The 17,101-nt window shown below is 37.1% G+C and overlaps 1 protein-coding gene across 2 annotated transcripts in view; it reads left to right on the plus strand.

Moving 5' to 3' along the window:
- The window catches only part of PDZRN3 (PDZ domain containing ring finger 3), a 218,508-nt gene extending 201,633 nt beyond the window's left edge, over nt 1–16,875 (plus strand). For both annotated transcript variants that reach the window (XM_034440556.2, XM_034440557.3), the window contains 5 exons: nt 7,120–7,218; nt 9,451–9,513; nt 11,115–11,219; nt 13,359–13,475; nt 14,117–16,875. In XM_034440556.2, coding sequence (XP_034296447.2) covers nt 7,120–7,218; nt 9,451–9,513; nt 11,115–11,219; nt 13,359–13,475; nt 14,117–15,661 — 1,929 coding nt within the window. In that variant the 3' untranslated portion in view covers nt 15,662–16,875. The remainder of the gene's footprint in view (nt 1–7,119; nt 7,219–9,450; nt 9,514–11,114; nt 11,220–13,358; nt 13,476–14,116) is intronic.
- Nucleotides 16,876–17,101: the final 226 nt, after the last annotated feature.

The following is a 17,101-nucleotide window of genomic DNA, read 5'->3' on the forward strand; positions in this document are numbered from 1 at the left end:
AAATAAAGAATAAATATAAAAACCCACAAAACGACAATATAATACAACAGAGCTTAAATTGCAATCATATCTACATTCCAAAGTCATTATAAGTGGGCTCCTTGAAAACCAGATTTTAATTTTATACTATTTCATTTTTACTCTATGGGCTTTATTTCAGGAAATAACTGGAAAATCTAGATGGTGTTTTGCTTAAAAGAAAGAGAATAACTTGCTTCACATTAGTAGCATTGATAACCATCAACTCTTGAAGGTTTATGATTAGATTATAACTTTTCTGAAATGCAAACAACTAGGAAACAGCTGTTATTCTTTCTCTGTACACCAAATTATCATATTTAGAGTGGCATCAAATCCCAGTTATTTCTCTTCTAACTAGAGCTGAAGCAATTGTACTCAAGGGTAAATCTGCATATAATTATTCATAAAAATCCAGATATTAAACACCTGTTCAGAATTTGTTCTGAAGGCAATTTTTTTTCTTTTCTAAGCTTTTTTTGTCCAAGCACCATTTCGTCAAATACCTTTTAAATTTTTATTTTGATGATTTACCCCCAGCATCGTCAGTCAAAAGTGCATAGCAGGGAATGAGGAAGTGATGTGAGCTGAATTTACGTCATACTGAAAAGAACAAGTGATCAGCTGAGATACAGGAGTATGAAAATATCCAAACCATTGCCATCTGAAATCTGAAACTTGGTCTCAGGCCTAAAACACATTCCATAAGTTAATTCACATTAGTGTGATCATCAGTGTGAATGCGATATTCCAGATAACATAAATAGAGCAAACCAAAGAACTGAAAATTATTTTTTTTGATGATAGCCCTGTGTATTTTTGAACCTTTTCCTCTACCAAGCAGCCACTAGTTTTTATATATATTACATAGACTTCCTTTCCCATTTCTTTCAGTGGAAAAAGCCTTTCCTGAACTTGATCTTACAGTGATTGGATAGAAGCCCAGAGTCATTATGAGAGCTGCATGCATGCTTCCACCTTTGCATGTAGCTTTTGTTCCCTCTTCATCAATTTTTAACCTAAGGATAGGTTAAACCTAGGAGAAAATGAACATTTCAAAAATAGCATATGTACTTGATATATTTCCTCCTATCCAGAATGTTTGCACCAGGATTTCTGCATAAATCACATTGTACATGTCTTAGCTGTACATTCCATTCTTGAGTACAGCTTTTCTCAATCTTTTTCTTTCGGAGGAATTCTTGAAATAATTTCCAGATCTTGAGGAATCTCTGAATAAACATTGCAAAAATTCTTCACAATATATGTTTACCTTATGTGTCCAAGTTTTACAATGTTTATAACATCAGAAAAGTGGCAGGCTGGCAACTAAGTTGTGGTGCATAAAAATTCACACCACTGTGAATACTAGCCTTGCGTGGCTAGTACTCAAACAAAATATGTTTTGTTTTTCCTAATCATGATCTCCCTAACAACATCTCATGGAACACATGGATGAGAAAGGCTGCTGTGATATATCACAGTACATAATGCACAGCGAATAAATATACTGTGGAATCCTTGGAGCTCTCTGAATGGAGAACTCGCCATGGCCAGTTCGCCACAGCCAATTCACCATGCCCAATTCATCACTGCTTACTCACCATAAGACAAGAGTTACACTAATATCAAAGAAATGGTGGAATAGAATCATTAAAGAAAGGATGCCAAAAGGAGAAACAAAATGAAATCTAAATGACAAAAAATAATGTTTTAATTATTTTAAATGAATTGTTGAATTGTCCTATGATGAGTTGTCCCATGGCAAGTCGGCCATAGTAAGTTGTCCTGTTGCAAGATCGCCGTGGTGAGTTGACCAGGTTGAGTTGGCTGCAGCGAGTTGTCCCATTCTGCTATAAACATGGTTGTTTCCAAGACGTTGCATTATTCAACTGAGTACTATCTTCAGTGGATAGAAAGCTACCTGAGTAATGAAATGCAAGCAAACAAAACTAAATTCAGAGACACCAAGGACTCCACAGTTCAACCCTAAACTACAAATATTCTCTCCTATTGATTAGACATACATATAGAACAAATTATTTATCAATCTGTTACATTTGTTAGTTTACATGGATTTTTTTTTGTCTTATACCATTATAAATGGCATAAATATGCATATAAGAAAATAAACCTTGAAGTAGGAGGCATCTACCTTTCCTTAACATTAGGTAAATAAAGCCTGATTTGGTCTAGTGGTTAAGGCATCAGGCTAGAAAGAGGAGACTGTTAACGCACTACCTTAGTGGCGAAGGCATGAAAGTCAGCTGGGTTACTTTGAGCCAGTCACTCTCAAAATGAGTTCATCTTCCTCTATTCTTATGGAAGATATAGGAAGAGGGAGGAATATTAGGTACAGTATGTTCACCACCTTGAGTTATTTATAAAAATAATAAAGGCAGGAAATAAAGAAAAACTTAAATTCCTTTTGGTATGTAACATCTAAAATAGTGACCCAGCATCTGCATTTGGCTGATATTATTTAATCATCCTTACTGAACAGCATCCCTCAATCCCTTTACTAAAAATAATGGCAAAGATTCAGAAATATGAAAATTTTTTCCATTATACTGATATTCAATCAACCTTTCTGTAACAAAAGAAAGCATGAGGAGAGAATGTGAAGCCATTCACAATCGCACCTATTGATTGAAAATCATTTAAATACCACCTCAAATGTCACTGACATTTACTGCTCTGTTTTTTTTTTTTCAAGACAAATTACACATGTTGACAAGTAAATAACAAGAGGTTGCTTATCGTGGCAGCTGTCATCTCGACATGCCAATAAATTATTCATGTCAGTGAGTTTTATTGTCTTTCCCCAGTGAATGACATAGCAGGTTGAAATGGAGAGGTTCTTGCTTGGCAGACTATTATGTTATTAGATCTTATAATGCATTAATACCAGGAAGGAAAATGAGCATTCTTGATCTGAGCACAGTGGGTGTGTTTTTCCCACATGTAGGAATGTGTAAATAGTTTTCAAGACCATTATCATGCATCTGTGCGACTTGTCTTTTCATTTCTTGCTCTTTCAAATAATCCTCAAATAAATATCACTTAATTGCAGTTCTAAGGCAGTAAGTTTATGAGCTGTGCATTAGGGGGTTTCCTGAAGCCCTGTTTGATTTGATCTGATTTATTAATTTGCATGCTACCTGAAAAAAAAGAAATGATAAGGGCTGGAATTCCATGCACTCCACCATTTAGTGATCAGTGATATTAGGCTGTAGAAAAAACAATGTTTCCCACTCAGTGGGACTTCTGAGTTCAATTGAACATATAGTTAGCAACCGCAGTTTCTATTGACAAAAACAAAATTGTGGAAACCAAGAAACTTGGAAGATAAATTGATATATGTAATTACTGTATAAAATTGCAGCATTTAAATAAATGTTGAGTAGATAGAAACTATCCAGTCAGCATGAAACCATGAGGTATATTTGAATAGACTAGGATTAAATGGGGCAAACAATTAAATTAACAAGGATATAAAAATATGAAATCATACAGTGGAAGTTATTCAAAGGTTGAAAATAGAGAGCTGTCCTCCCTGCTCTTGCATTCATACTGTCTCTTTCTGTCTATGAAGATTCTCGGTCATCCGGGTCATGGTTGTCCCAAAGGTGCTTTTTCAAGAGGCAACTGGACTTTCTGGTTTTTCTTTGAAGACATTTCACTTCTCATCCAAGAAGCTGCTTCAGCTCTGACTGGATGGTGGAGAATGGAAGGATTTAATCCTTTCCTCTTTGATTTCATTCTATAGTTTCTGGGGTTATCTGCTATTAAGGTTTAGGATTTCAAAGTGATTCCTAATGTTCTCCTTAAAAATGTTCTATACATACATACATACATACATACATACATACATACATACATACATATCATGGGAAATGGTTGGCTTTGTTCTTGGCTTTAGCTGGACTTTGTGCTTATACATGAGTGATCTGGGATCAATTCCACACTCAACTATGCATTTGCTGTTATAAATGAGTTCTCCTTATATTAATACAGTAGTCAATTCAATTTCTGTGTACTCCATATGATAATGTCAGGAATCATTCTGGTTCCTAGAAGAATGGTTTTGCAGTGAAGACAAAAGAAGTTGATTTCTCTTTCCTAGGTCATAAATTGCAGATATGTTTTCCTCATTAATATTTCAAACTTGGCATTCCATTACAAACAATAAGCAGCGCAACTTGCTTTACTGTTTTGTCAGTTTGAAATTGAACTTGACCATAACTCTCCACAGCATCCTGCTTTTCTGCATCAATGGTTGGAGCATAAAGTTGGGCAATTGTGATATTAAACTGACATGCCCTATAAATTACTCCAGGAGAAGATGTTGGTTGCTCCCCACCTCAATGATATGAGGATGGCCAATGGTAAAGGCATTTTTTAGTTAGGATCTCAATTGTTTGAAATAACCTCCCTTTAAAAATTAAATTGTCCTCTTCCTTAATTTATTACCTAAAATTATGAGAAATCAAATGATTATTATCATAATTAGCCTTCTTCCAGAGAGCAGTTGGTAATTAATATCTTGTCTTGATCATTATTGCTGCTATTATGCAATTATTTTGGATTGAACAATAGTAGCTCCATCAAACTATAGAATTATGTTTAAATTTAATTTTAAATGTAGGAGTAACCTTTGGCAAGATGGGCAATATATAAATTTAGTAATAAATAAAATAAACTAACTTAAGTATTTAACTTAGGTGGATTTTTTGTGTTTTCTTTACTATGGATATTTTAGTTTTAATTGATAATTATAATCTATTGGGAATCTCTGGCAGATTCAGTGGTATGTAAGTATATTAAATAAATAAATGTCTGTGGAGATTCTTAATCATCCAGGTCACGTTTGTCCCAAAGATGCTTTTCCAAAACACAATTGGATTTTCTTTTCTTTTTTTCTTTTTTTTTTTCCTTGAAAAGGTTTTGCTTCTCATCCAAGAAAAACTGAACTAAAGAAGCTTTTTGGATAAGAAGCCAGATGTTTTCAAGGAAAAAAACCAAGAAAATCCAGTTGCCTTTTGGAAAAGCATCTTTGGGATAAACAAACAAATACACCTTTAAATAATAGCACATGAAATGAAACCCTGTACACTTCATAACTGATTAGAGTTCTATTAATTCAATCCTTGCTCTTAAAGTTCAGATCTTTGCAATATACCTAAAGAAGGATTAGGGATGACATGGTAACAGTGTTCCAATATTTGAGGGGCTCCCACAAAGAATAGGGATCAACCTATTTTCCAAAGCACCAGAAAGCAATACAAGAAACAATAGATGGAAACTAATCAAGGACAGAAGCAACCTAGAATGAAGGAGAAATTTTCTAACAGTGAGAACAATTAACCAGTGGAATAGCTTGCCTCCAGAAGTTGTGGCTACTACATCACTGGAGGCTTTTAAGAAGAGACTGGAAATCCACTTGTCTGGAATGAAATAGGGTCTCCTGCTTGAACAGGGGGTTAGACTAGAAGATCTCCAAGGTCCCTCCCCACTCTGTTATTCTGTGATAATGATTACCCAAACATACACCAGCAATAATTCATGGTCCCCAGTGAGAAAGTGCATATACAGATACCCATATGTTATTTGGTTACACAGAATCAATAAGATATGCTTCTGTTGTTGTAAGTGTTGTACCTTATTATTCTTAATGAACGTATCTTTTATTTTATGTACACTGAGAGCATATGCACCAAGACAAATTCCTTGTGTGTCCAATCACACTTGGCCAATAAAAAATTCTATCCTATTCTATCTATTCTATTCTATCATGGTCATGTCTACTAAATGGGTTGGGATGAATTGTAGAAGTTGTGTTCTACAACTTTCCCTACCTTGTTTTCTTCCAGTGGAACAGAATGTTTGAAAAGAGAGTCAAGGTTCTGTTGGACCAAATATTAGAAGACACAACAGAACCAGAGAAAATCTGGATGAGGAGAGAAGCCAGGAAAAGAAGAATAGAGGTTGAAGATGGAGTAGCTCTGGTTTGGGGCTCTGGAGGGAGGAGGGCAAAATCCAGGAAAATTTTCTCAAAACATTCCTATAGGAAAGGCAAGGGTTCAGAATGCTACTAGCTTCTTTTCTCCTCCTTGTCATAAAACCCAGTAAAGAATCTGTACAGCATATCTATATTCCCAGTGAAGATATGCTCTCAAACACCATGCAGGGAGAAAGCGTAAACTCGCATTGACGCAAAGCTTCAAAATTTAACTGTCTTTTTCTACAACTATGTTTTGTTGTTAAATGAAAAACACCCCACATATTATCTATCTTGTACATCATCTGTTCAGCACCTTTTCTGTGAAGCTTCCAATCTTTTTTTCCAACAGGCTGTTATTTTGTGATTTTTTTGGAATCCAAACTATACAAAAATAGGAAATTGTGCAGAGCAGTAGCCTAAGTTATTATTGCATTTCAAAGTTAACCCAGAGAATATTCTTAGGAGTTGCTATGAAATTATTTAATAAGGGGCTTGGTTTATGGCTCAAATTTTCACTAGGGTATTTAAATGATGTTGGATGATTTGAGGATTGAAGTCTTTGGATCACAATCTGCCAGAGTTATAATTCATACATCATCAAAGAAATATACTAATAAGATGCATCCCTAGGAAAAATGCATCTAGCATTCATTATTCATTCAATAATTTAATTATGCTCATGAAATCTTTATTAAAGCCAAAAGATTTACATGTTCTGAAGAGAAACCAGTTCCAATTTTTATATCAAGGGATCTTCTGTATACACACAGTGGCAGCACCAAAATTAGAAGTTTTAGAAATTTTCTTGTCTTTTAGCTGAACTCTTAGCTTTTCAGGGGTTGGTTGACACACCATAAGAGGCAGACCATTTTTCTTCCAGATGATCAATAAAAGAGTGTATTTTCAAAATGACTTAATATTGATGAAGATTCACAATTGCTTTCAGTATTGACTGTATGTCCATAATCACCTCTAGGACAGTAAATTAATTTAATGCAGTCATTTTAAGCATTGAAAAAGAAACAATAAGCAAAGTGTTGTTACTTAGTCTGAAGAACAAAGCTGACATTTTACCTTGTTTTGTCCTTTTGCTCTAGGAAGTGGATCTACATCGAGTGAACAGCCAGGACAAATTTGGTCTTACTGTCTGCTACAGAACTGATGATGAAGATGATATTGGTATTTATATCAGTGAGGTGAGATGAGATTTCCTTAAACAACATGAGTCTTTTGACTGTAGCTACAATAGAGTTTTCTTTTGTTACATAAGTTTCGTTTCTTTATGTAACCCCAAAGGAGAATTGGTATATTATTTCTAAAAAATCATCTGGTGAGCTAGCATTTATACTCCCCATTCGTAGCTGAATTTTAATTAAAATTCCACACTTAGTTTTAAAAGGATATCCACAAAAGTCCTAGCTCAAGTATCCATTCAGGTCTTCATTACAAGACCTACTTGTTGTTATTCTTCGGTCAGGAATTAAGTAGGCAAGTTGTGCCTTATCAGAGTTGATTTCTATTGTGGGATGCTTTCTTTGTAGGCTTCCTAAAGTTGTTTCCAAAATCACCAATATGGATATGGGTGTTTTTTTCTTGCTGCTTATGTTCTGTCATTTCCTTCTGCTTTTATTATCTTTAATTATGGAAATAAATAATTGATTTGTTCTTGTTGAACACACCAGATTCCTGCACTTGTGAGACCCACTCATGAATTGCTTGATTCCTTGATGACTTTGTAATTGAATGTGTCAACTGTCACAACTAAAAGTATTTTTGTTTCAAGTGAGATGGATTAATATGAAAATAATGAGATTAACTAAATTAAGCCCTATTGATTTCAGAATGCCACAATTAATTTGTAATGGTTGCCTGTTAAGTCTGTTGCACAAAAAAAAAAAGATCCAGAGTCTTGTGGGACCTTAACCAGTAATAAACATTTCTCTAAATCCCACCTCATGAAATGCATGAAATGTCATTCTAAGTTAGCATGTTTGCACAGTAGCATTGGGATGGCTGTGCAATTTTAAGCATTGAAGTCTAATGAAATACAAGGATATAATATATTTACTTAGATCTAGGAGCACATAAAGTTTACACATTGGTTTTTCTGTCTGCAAATATTCAGGAAGAATGGATGAAGTGTGATTGAAATTTTCAGTTGCTTTGTGAGGAGATGTTTTAGTTAGAATACTATTGTTAGAGTACCCTAGCAACACTTTAGTTTTCTTAGAAGTATTAACAAAAATAGATACATTAAGCACTGCTGATGCTGAATGCAACTATTTTACAAATAAGTTCAATGAACAAAAATGTGTCAACAAATCAATATATTTTCCAGGTGCCTGAAAGCACCATTCAATTGATGATCTTTCTCCCTCTCCCTCCCTCCCTCCCTCCCTCCCTCTCCATGTGTATGTATGTGTTTAAATATGGAACGTTTATTTATGAATAGAAGACAACACTCAAGGCCTTTACAAGTGTTTTTCTACTTCTAATAATAATAATGCAATATGACAACATAAAACTGAAACATATTCAGAAGAAAAATATCAATTCCTTCTTAGGAGAAAGAGTTAAAAGGAACCAACCCAAATGGTCGATGGAACAGAAGAGTTTTTCTTGCTAAATGAAAACTGGCCTTTATATCCCTTAAGGCCAAGAAAGAGAAGATTGTTTGAATGCTGGGGGTGGGTGGGTGGGTGTTGTTTTCCCTAGGAGGGACAACTGAGAAGGTTCAAGAGGACACAAATAGTATTCCCTCTGCTAGGTTTTATCAGGCAGGTAGATGTTACCGGGAGAAGAATTCAGTGCACAAATGCCACAGCAGTCTTGTCCCACAATTGTGAATGTTGCTCTATCAGGATACCCAACTATAGAGAAGATAGTAAACTTGTGCACCTGAATGCTTTCCCGACCTTCTTTCGATGTTCATATGAAACATATGGTCTTTCTGCAACATTCAAATGTGAAAAAATTGTAGACTATACTTTAGCTGTTTGCCTAAGTAAGCAAATGCCTACTTAAGATACAGTGCATGATTAAATAGGAGTGCCTAACCTGAACTATAAGATCCATGATTAAATTCTACCTTATAAACTTATAAACCCAGTTTAAAAACTACATTACCCTGAGGCAGGGGCAGGGGTGAAATTCAATTTTTTCCCCTACCGGTTCTGTGGGCGTGGCTTGGTGGGCGTGGCAGGGGAAGGATATTGCAAAATCTCCATTCCCACCCCACTCTGGGGCCAGCCAGAAGTGGCATTTGCCAGTTCTCCGAACTACTCAAAATTTCTGCTACCGGTTCTCCAGAACCTGTTAGAACCTGCTGCATTTCACCTCTGGGCAGGGGAATAAATATTAGTTAACTGTTAAAAACATGCTGGGTGGATGGGAATACAGTTGAGTCACTGCTTTCTGTTCTTTTACAGATTGATCCCAACAGCATTGCTGCAAAGGATGGCCGTATCAGAGAGGGTGATCGCATAATTCAAGTGAGTTCTCAAAATATTTATTCATTTATTGCTTATAGTTATATATATCTTTCCTCCAGGAGCTGAAAGCCATATGTATAGTATTCCTTTCTCCAATACTGCCCACAGAAGTAAACCTGTTGAGAGAGAGGCATTAGGTCAAAATTACGCAATGAGATATCCTGACTGACTTTCTAATCCAAGCATCTTCCTTATTAGGTGAAATCATACACTAGCTTTTGTATTTATTTATGTATCAAATTTATATATGAGGCCATATCACAGATATGACGCTGATCTGGGTGGCTTATAATAAAACAATTGCATATAAAGGAACAGTGTAAATAATTTAAAAACAGATAAAAATAAGGCGATGGGAAAATGGGCCAGCATCCTACAGACAATGTGGACACTGTGAAGGTATCTTATTTTCCTGGGATTCCAAATCCTGCTGGAAGAAGAACCAGGTTTTGAGGAAATATGCAGTCCTTTACATTCTGATTTTGTACACCACTAAAGTTAAAGTTTCATTTGAGATGAACAGCACTTTTGGCAACTTCATGGGCCTGTGCATGTAATTTTCTTGGCAGAAGTGGTTTGCCGTTGCTGCCTTCTGAGATTTTTTTTTTTCCCTCAACTTCCCCAGTCTAGATTTTACCAATCATATTTTGAAAGTTCCCCCTGGAGAAATCCCACCAAAACAGTCTCCTGGTGAAAGGGCAGATGCGAACCGTTTTAGGCCAAATGCAGTTGTATTTACTCTCATAGATCAACCATGAAAGGCAAAGTGTTACTTGACAGCATTATGTTTGTGAAAAACTACCTCAGGGGATAATCCAACAGTCTCTTAACACTGGTGTAATGTTATTGAATTTGCCATCATATAGCACTTTTAGCAGGCATAGAGATTTATAATCCTTATTTTATTCAGCCTCACAACAGTCCCGTGAATCCCAAATGTCACATTACTTTTTGATGCAATAAAGTTTATGTGGCAAGAAGATGTATTTATCTTTCCAGCACAAAGTTTTAAAACTAGATTTTTCCTTGACATGGAAAATCAGCTCATTTCATGTTAAGATGCTCCTAAAATAAAAACTGGTGTTCCCCCCCCCCAAAAAAAACACTGTAGCTGCTTGATTCTTTTGGAGAACCAAAGAAGAATATAGGAAGTGGGTGTGAGGTAAATTCAGTGGTGGGACTCAGCCAGTTTGCACCAGTTTGGGAGAACCGGTTGATAATTTTTTGAGCAGTTTGGTGAACTGGTTGTTGGAAGAAATCATTAGGGCAGAGAACCGGTTGTTAAATTATTTGAATCTCACCACTGGGTAAATTCTTTCCATTTTAGAGATTCAGAAAGAAGATAAAAAGCAATACTGAATCAGTGGTTTGGGGGAATGCAGAATTGAGCTCAGATAGTTCTATTTGTTTCATGAAGATGCAAGTTGTTCTGATAAATTAAATGCCTTAGGCTGTATAAATGTCTACAATCAGAGTAATATATCTGTCGAAAATATCCACATAGCAGCAGGTTTTTCTGCACTTTCTAAGTGTTTTTCTACACTTTCTAAGTGATTGGAGAGGGTGACAGAAGTTGTTTTTTTTAAATTTTCTCTCATCAGATTAATGGAATTGAGATACAGAATCGAGAAGAAGCTGTAGCTCTTTTGACCAGTGAAGAAAGCAAGAATGTCTCCTTACTCATAGCAAGGCCAGAAATTCTCCAGGTATTCTCCAATATTTCAGTTACTGATGTGATGTTATCTATGTTTTACAGTAAGAAAATCTCTTCTGATGATGGAAGTTGATCAAGATATTTAAAAAGTATTGTTGAATGTTTCAATATATTAAGCCAATTACTGTACAGCTAGATGTGTGTGGACCCTTGGAAAAGCTGGATGGCCATAATCCAAGGGACAGTCAGCCTGGAAAAGGTCTATCTTTGTGTATACTAAGAGCCAACATCAAGTTGATATCATCGATTAATAAATTAATCAGTTAAACAATATATATGAGACATTCGGGTATTACCCACCTGATAGGATAGCCAAGATAGAAACTAGTGCAACAAAGAAATAATTTGCAGAAATGGCAGCACATAGTTAAAGACATATAAAGTGAAATATTTTTTAAAGATCCTGGGACTAGGAAATGGAAGACTAAAGAGTTAATGCAAAAAATGTGAAGGCATGAAGAATTTTTATTATTATTTATATAATAAGTAGACAGGGAGAAGCAAAATTATTTGACAATAGAGTTTTAATATTTTACATCTGCTGTAGCTCTTTTTGTCTCCATGGAATCGCTAGGCAGTGGTAGATCTCATCAAGATATGATAATGACATTTATTTATTAATTACTTATTAAATTTATTACTTATAAATTATAAAATTACCTATTAAATTTAGGGACGCGGTAGCTAAGACACTGAGCTTGTCAATCGAAAGGTCGGCAGTTCAGTGGTTCGCATCCCTAGTGCCGCATAACAGAGTGAGCTCCCATTACTTGTCCCAGCTTCTGCCAACCTAGCAGTTCAAAAGCACGTAAAAAATGCAAGGAGAAAAAATAGGGACCACCTTTGGTGAGAAGGTAACAGCGTTCCATGCGCCTTTGGAATTTAGTCATGCTGGCCATATGACCATGGAGATGTCTTCGGACAGTGCTGGCTCTTCAGCTTTGAAACGGAGATGAGCACCGCCCCCTAGAGTCAGGAATGACTAGCACATATGTGTGAGGGGAACCTTTACCTTTACCTAAATTTATATGCCACCCATCTCACTACAAAATAACTCTGGGTGACTTACAATTAAAAGCATAAATGTAAAATATTTAAAACTTTTAAAACATTAGGTACAGAAATATGAAGCAAAAGACAAGACTTGATACGGTGGTGACATCTTCTGTGTTAGTCTGCCAGGCACCTCCAACATAGTGCTCCCATAAGGATCCCAAGCCAACTGGCAGACCCAGATTTTAATGCCCTGCCAGAAGACCAGAAAGGTGGGGCAGATCTTATTTCAGGCAGCAAGATATTCCAAAGAGCAAGGACCATCATAAAAAAGGCTCTCCTTCTAGAATCCCACCCAGTGGTGGGTTGCTACCGGTTCGTCCTGGTTCCTCCCGGACATCTCTGCGCATGCACAGAAGCGTTGTGCGCACACGCCCACGAGCAAACCGGTAGCAACGGGATTTGAATCCCACTACTGCCCCCACCAGTCAAAACTCTTTGACCATTAGGGCTCTGTAGCATGCCCCTTCTGTGGGACCAAATGGGGTGGGCTGATACCATTGGAATGAGGCAGTATAGTATATAATTTTGAAAGGTATGATTTTGTACATGGCCAGAAGCTTCTTCTACCACCTCCAAAGGTTTACTGAACATAGTTTGCACAGCATAATCACTGAACTGATGCAGTCCTATCTCAGTCCCAATTGGTAGTAACACTATATTATTGCTGCACATGTCCATGTCAGAAACCATCTGAATTTTTTTTCTTTTCTACCAGTAATAAATTTATTTCTAGGAATTAATGGGATGATGGGGATTCTGACATTTGAGAGGGGGACTTAGTGAAGAATTATTTATTGTTCTAAACCGGGATGACAGCAATACATAGGCTTACATTCTGCACTTGGGATTCACAGCGTGGAAGAAACTTAGCAGGACTTCTGTGGCAAGATAATAATGCATAAAGTTTCCTAAAGGGCCATTGCTAAATTTTATGCAGTACAGCTAGCTAATGTAGATGAGCACTGCCTCTACAGTTGGATATGATTGGGCAGGGGAAACTTTTTTTTAAAATTTATAATATTTTTAAATTTATGTACCTAATAACCGTGTTTGGTTTGGTTTATTTTCTTTACAGCTAGATGAGGGATGGATGGATGATGACAGAAATGATTTTCTGGATGACTTACATATGGACATGCTGGAGGAACAGCACCACCAAGCAATGCAGTTTACTGCCAATATGCTACAGCAGGTAAAAAACATAGTTAGGCCAAACGTTTGATGAGGATATTGAAAATATGGAGAGTGTGTTGTGTTCAGGCTGCAGGTATACAGCATGTATTATATGGTGCATGTAACCTGTCATAAAACACCTGTATACCAAAAGTAAGTTGTGGGTTCTGTTCACCCAACTACCACTAGTTCTAATGATCTTCTCCATCAACTCAACATTTTAAATTCCTTTCAGATTAGGTGAATACCTTCCTATAGAAATCACTGGCTTGTAGCTACCATTTTCATTTTAATTTTTTTTAAAAAATCTGAGCGAAGACCAGAAATACTGTGATCAATAAAGTCTATGATACAAGCTAAACCTTGGCTTTGCATCACTGAGTTTGAGATTGCATTTGTAAAATGAACAAGTTCTGTTATGTCTTATACTAAAATAATTTAATTTTTCGCTGCCCAAGAATTGTCTTTTTGTAGTTGGCATTCCACTATTGGAAGATAGGCCAAGTCAATCTTCCCTACCGTAGGAACTTAATAAACAGTGGCCCATTCCATACGTAACGATTAGGCTAAAAAAAAAGAAGAAGAAGAAACCCATAGTTTGCATATTAGTTTTGCTTTTAAAAAAAAAATAAACTTCCCTGTTCTTAATTTTCTTTTTAGAAAAAGAAAAACGAAGAGGATGGTGGTACCACAGATACTGCAACCATTTTATCCAACCAACACGAAAAAGACAGTGGCGTAGGGCGTACAGACGACAGCACTCGGAATGACGAAAGCTCCGAGCAAGAGAACAATGCCGATGATCACGTTACTTCCTCAAACACTTTGGGAAGCCAAAAGAAACTCGCTTATAGCCAGGACACACTGGGCAGCGGTGACATGCAGTTCAGCAATGAGTCATTTATTTCAGCTGATTGCACAGATGCAGACTTCCTTGGCATCTCAGTGGATGAGTGCGAGAGGTTCCGTGAACTGCTGGAGCTGAAATGCCAGGTCAAATCCACAAACCCATACAGCCTGTACTGCCCCAGCAGTACTCTGGATATGAGTAAAAGTGACCATGAGAGTGTGGATAGGGAGCTGGAGATGCTGAATGAGGAGCTGCGTAATATTGAGCTGGAGTGTCTTAATATTGTCCGAGCCCATAAAATGCAGCAATTGAAGGAACAGTTTCGAGAGCCGTGGATGCTGCATAACAGTGGCTTCTGCAACTACAATACCAGCATTGATGTCCGCCGACATGAGCTCTCGGATATTACTGAGCTCCCAGAAAAATCAGATAAGGACAGCTCCAGTGCATACAACACTGGTGAAAGTTGCCGAAGCACACCACTCACGTTAGACATCTCCCCCAACAACTCTCTATGTAGGACAGCAGACCCTCTCACTTTACAAGGCAGGGAGGGGGCAGAAGGCACTCTGAAATTGTTGTTGCCTAGTTCAGAAGATCAGGAATCCAGCTTGGCTAACCCGCCTCCTCCAAAAGATGCTGACCTTAGCCAGCCATCGGAAATCAAGGAAAGGAAAATTAACGAAGAAAGCAATAGCTCAGTTCCAGCTCCCAAAGCAGGTGGGTCCTCTTTGTCTTCATATCAGCATTCTCCGTACAAGCATGCCCATATTCCAGCCCATGCCCAACACTACCAGAGCTACATGCAGCTGATCCAACAGAAGTCCGCAGTGGAATATGCACAGAGCCAGATGAGTTTGGTGAGCATGTGTAAAGACTGGAACTCTTCAAACCAGAGTGAACCCAGGATGGAATGGAAAGTCAAGGTCAGAAGTGACGGTACTCGCTACATCACCAAGAGGCCAGTCAGGGACCGGCTGCTACGAGAGCGTGCTATAAAGATCAGAGAGGAGCGCAGCGGCATGACAACAGATGACGATGCCATCAGCGAAATGAAGATGGGCCGTTACTGGAGCAAAGAGGAACGAAAGCAACATATTGTGAAGGCCAAGGAGCAGAGAAAGCGGCGTGAGTTTATGATGCAAAGTCGGTTGGAATGCTTAAAGGAACAACAAGGGACTGAGGACAAGAAGGAAATGAATATCATAGAACTGAGCCACAAAAAAATGATGAAGAAAAGAAACAAAAAGATATTTGACAATTGGATGACAATTCAAGAACTCCTAACCCATGGCACAAAATCACCAGATGGGACAAAAGTTTACAACTCTTTCCTCTCAGTGACTACCGTATAATTTTTCTGTGCCAAAGCTAAATACGTAAAACCCTTCCGTTGGGGTAGAGATTCTTGCCTCGTTCAATGTGGCAACACTTGTTTTTGTTTCCTTGTTTGTATATATAAGACACGTTCATCGGATCTACCATCCAAATGGAGAATGGTTTCTCAAGCATTTTCTCAAGCATTTTCAAAGAGGAGAGAGACATCATCCACCCCAAATCTTTGAAGGCAATACTGAAGAGGCAGAGCTTACTTGGAATACCAATAGTACCTTTTTTTTGTAACTTGTTATCCTTTTGCATAAAGTGTTTTAAAATAACAGGAAAACATATTAGTCATACTTAACACAGGTAATATCTTTTTATTCATATATTCCTATTTTAAAAAAAGGTTACACATGCAGAAACGCAATGACAACCTCAAATATGTATTTTTAACAAGGCAGTATTTTGCAATATATCTTTGCTAGTAGGTCCTTTTTCCGCAGAGGTTGCTGTTTTAATCAATATTTTTAGCTGAACTAGCAAACCCTTCATAGAATCATTTTGCAGTAACATATCACACCAGCTGTGTCTTTGGAGTTGTACTGGCCTGCCTGTCCATCATGGTACCTATGCTAGGTAAACTAAATACAGCTGGCAGATAGGATAACTCTTGATGTACCTCCCTAGATTTGAAGCCTAATTGGAATAACTTGGATTGCGCTGGCTGGACTGGTAGTATTAAAATCTCACTGTGATTACTATAAATATTTGGGTAACTACCGCCCTGTTTCAACAAAGTAGCCAGAGATAGGTCATTGGATTAAATTACAGAGACTATAGAGGAAGCTTTCCATAAAAGTGTACAGGGACAGGCAATACCTAGGCACTGACAATATTATGCATATGACTCTTTAGGACTCTCGCTAACAGCTGCACTCTTTCAGCTTCTCTCTCTCTGGTTTCTGAAGGAAGAAAGTAGGTATCACTTGAAAGAGCAGAAGGCAACTACTACATGCTGCAGCTCTGAAAGGTTTTGAAGTTTGCCAAGGCTGTGGCCTGTTGAACGAATGTGCATGTGTGTCTAATGGTGTTACAAAACCAATTGTGTAATTTGAAATGCCAATTGTAGTAGCTGTCAGCTTTGTAGATTGGAATGTATTGAAATTGAGAGCAGTTTTCATGGGAAACATGACTAGTTATTAACAAGTAAAATGAAGTTAAAATAAATTATTGTTTTATATTTCAACTCAATTGTAGTAGGCTTTATTTTGTCTGTTTTAATCCATTATTCCCAGCACTGTCACTGCAGAGCCTTACATTGTTTTATACAGCAATATTGAGATTTCTCTAGCTGTAATCGTCAAATGTTTATTCTTACGATTGGAAAAACAGTGTGCAAGCATGTACCTACTTGGGAATAAACATTGAGTTAACAGTTGGAATGTACCTTGTAGGTCATCTAGTTCAACCCC

This window comes from Pantherophis guttatus, chromosome 2 (assembly GCF_059756535.1).
Source record: "Pantherophis guttatus breed Tessera chromosome 2, ASM5975653v1, whole genome shotgun sequence".
Classification (NCBI taxonomy): Eukaryota; Metazoa; Chordata; class Lepidosauria; order Squamata; family Colubridae; genus Pantherophis; species Pantherophis guttatus.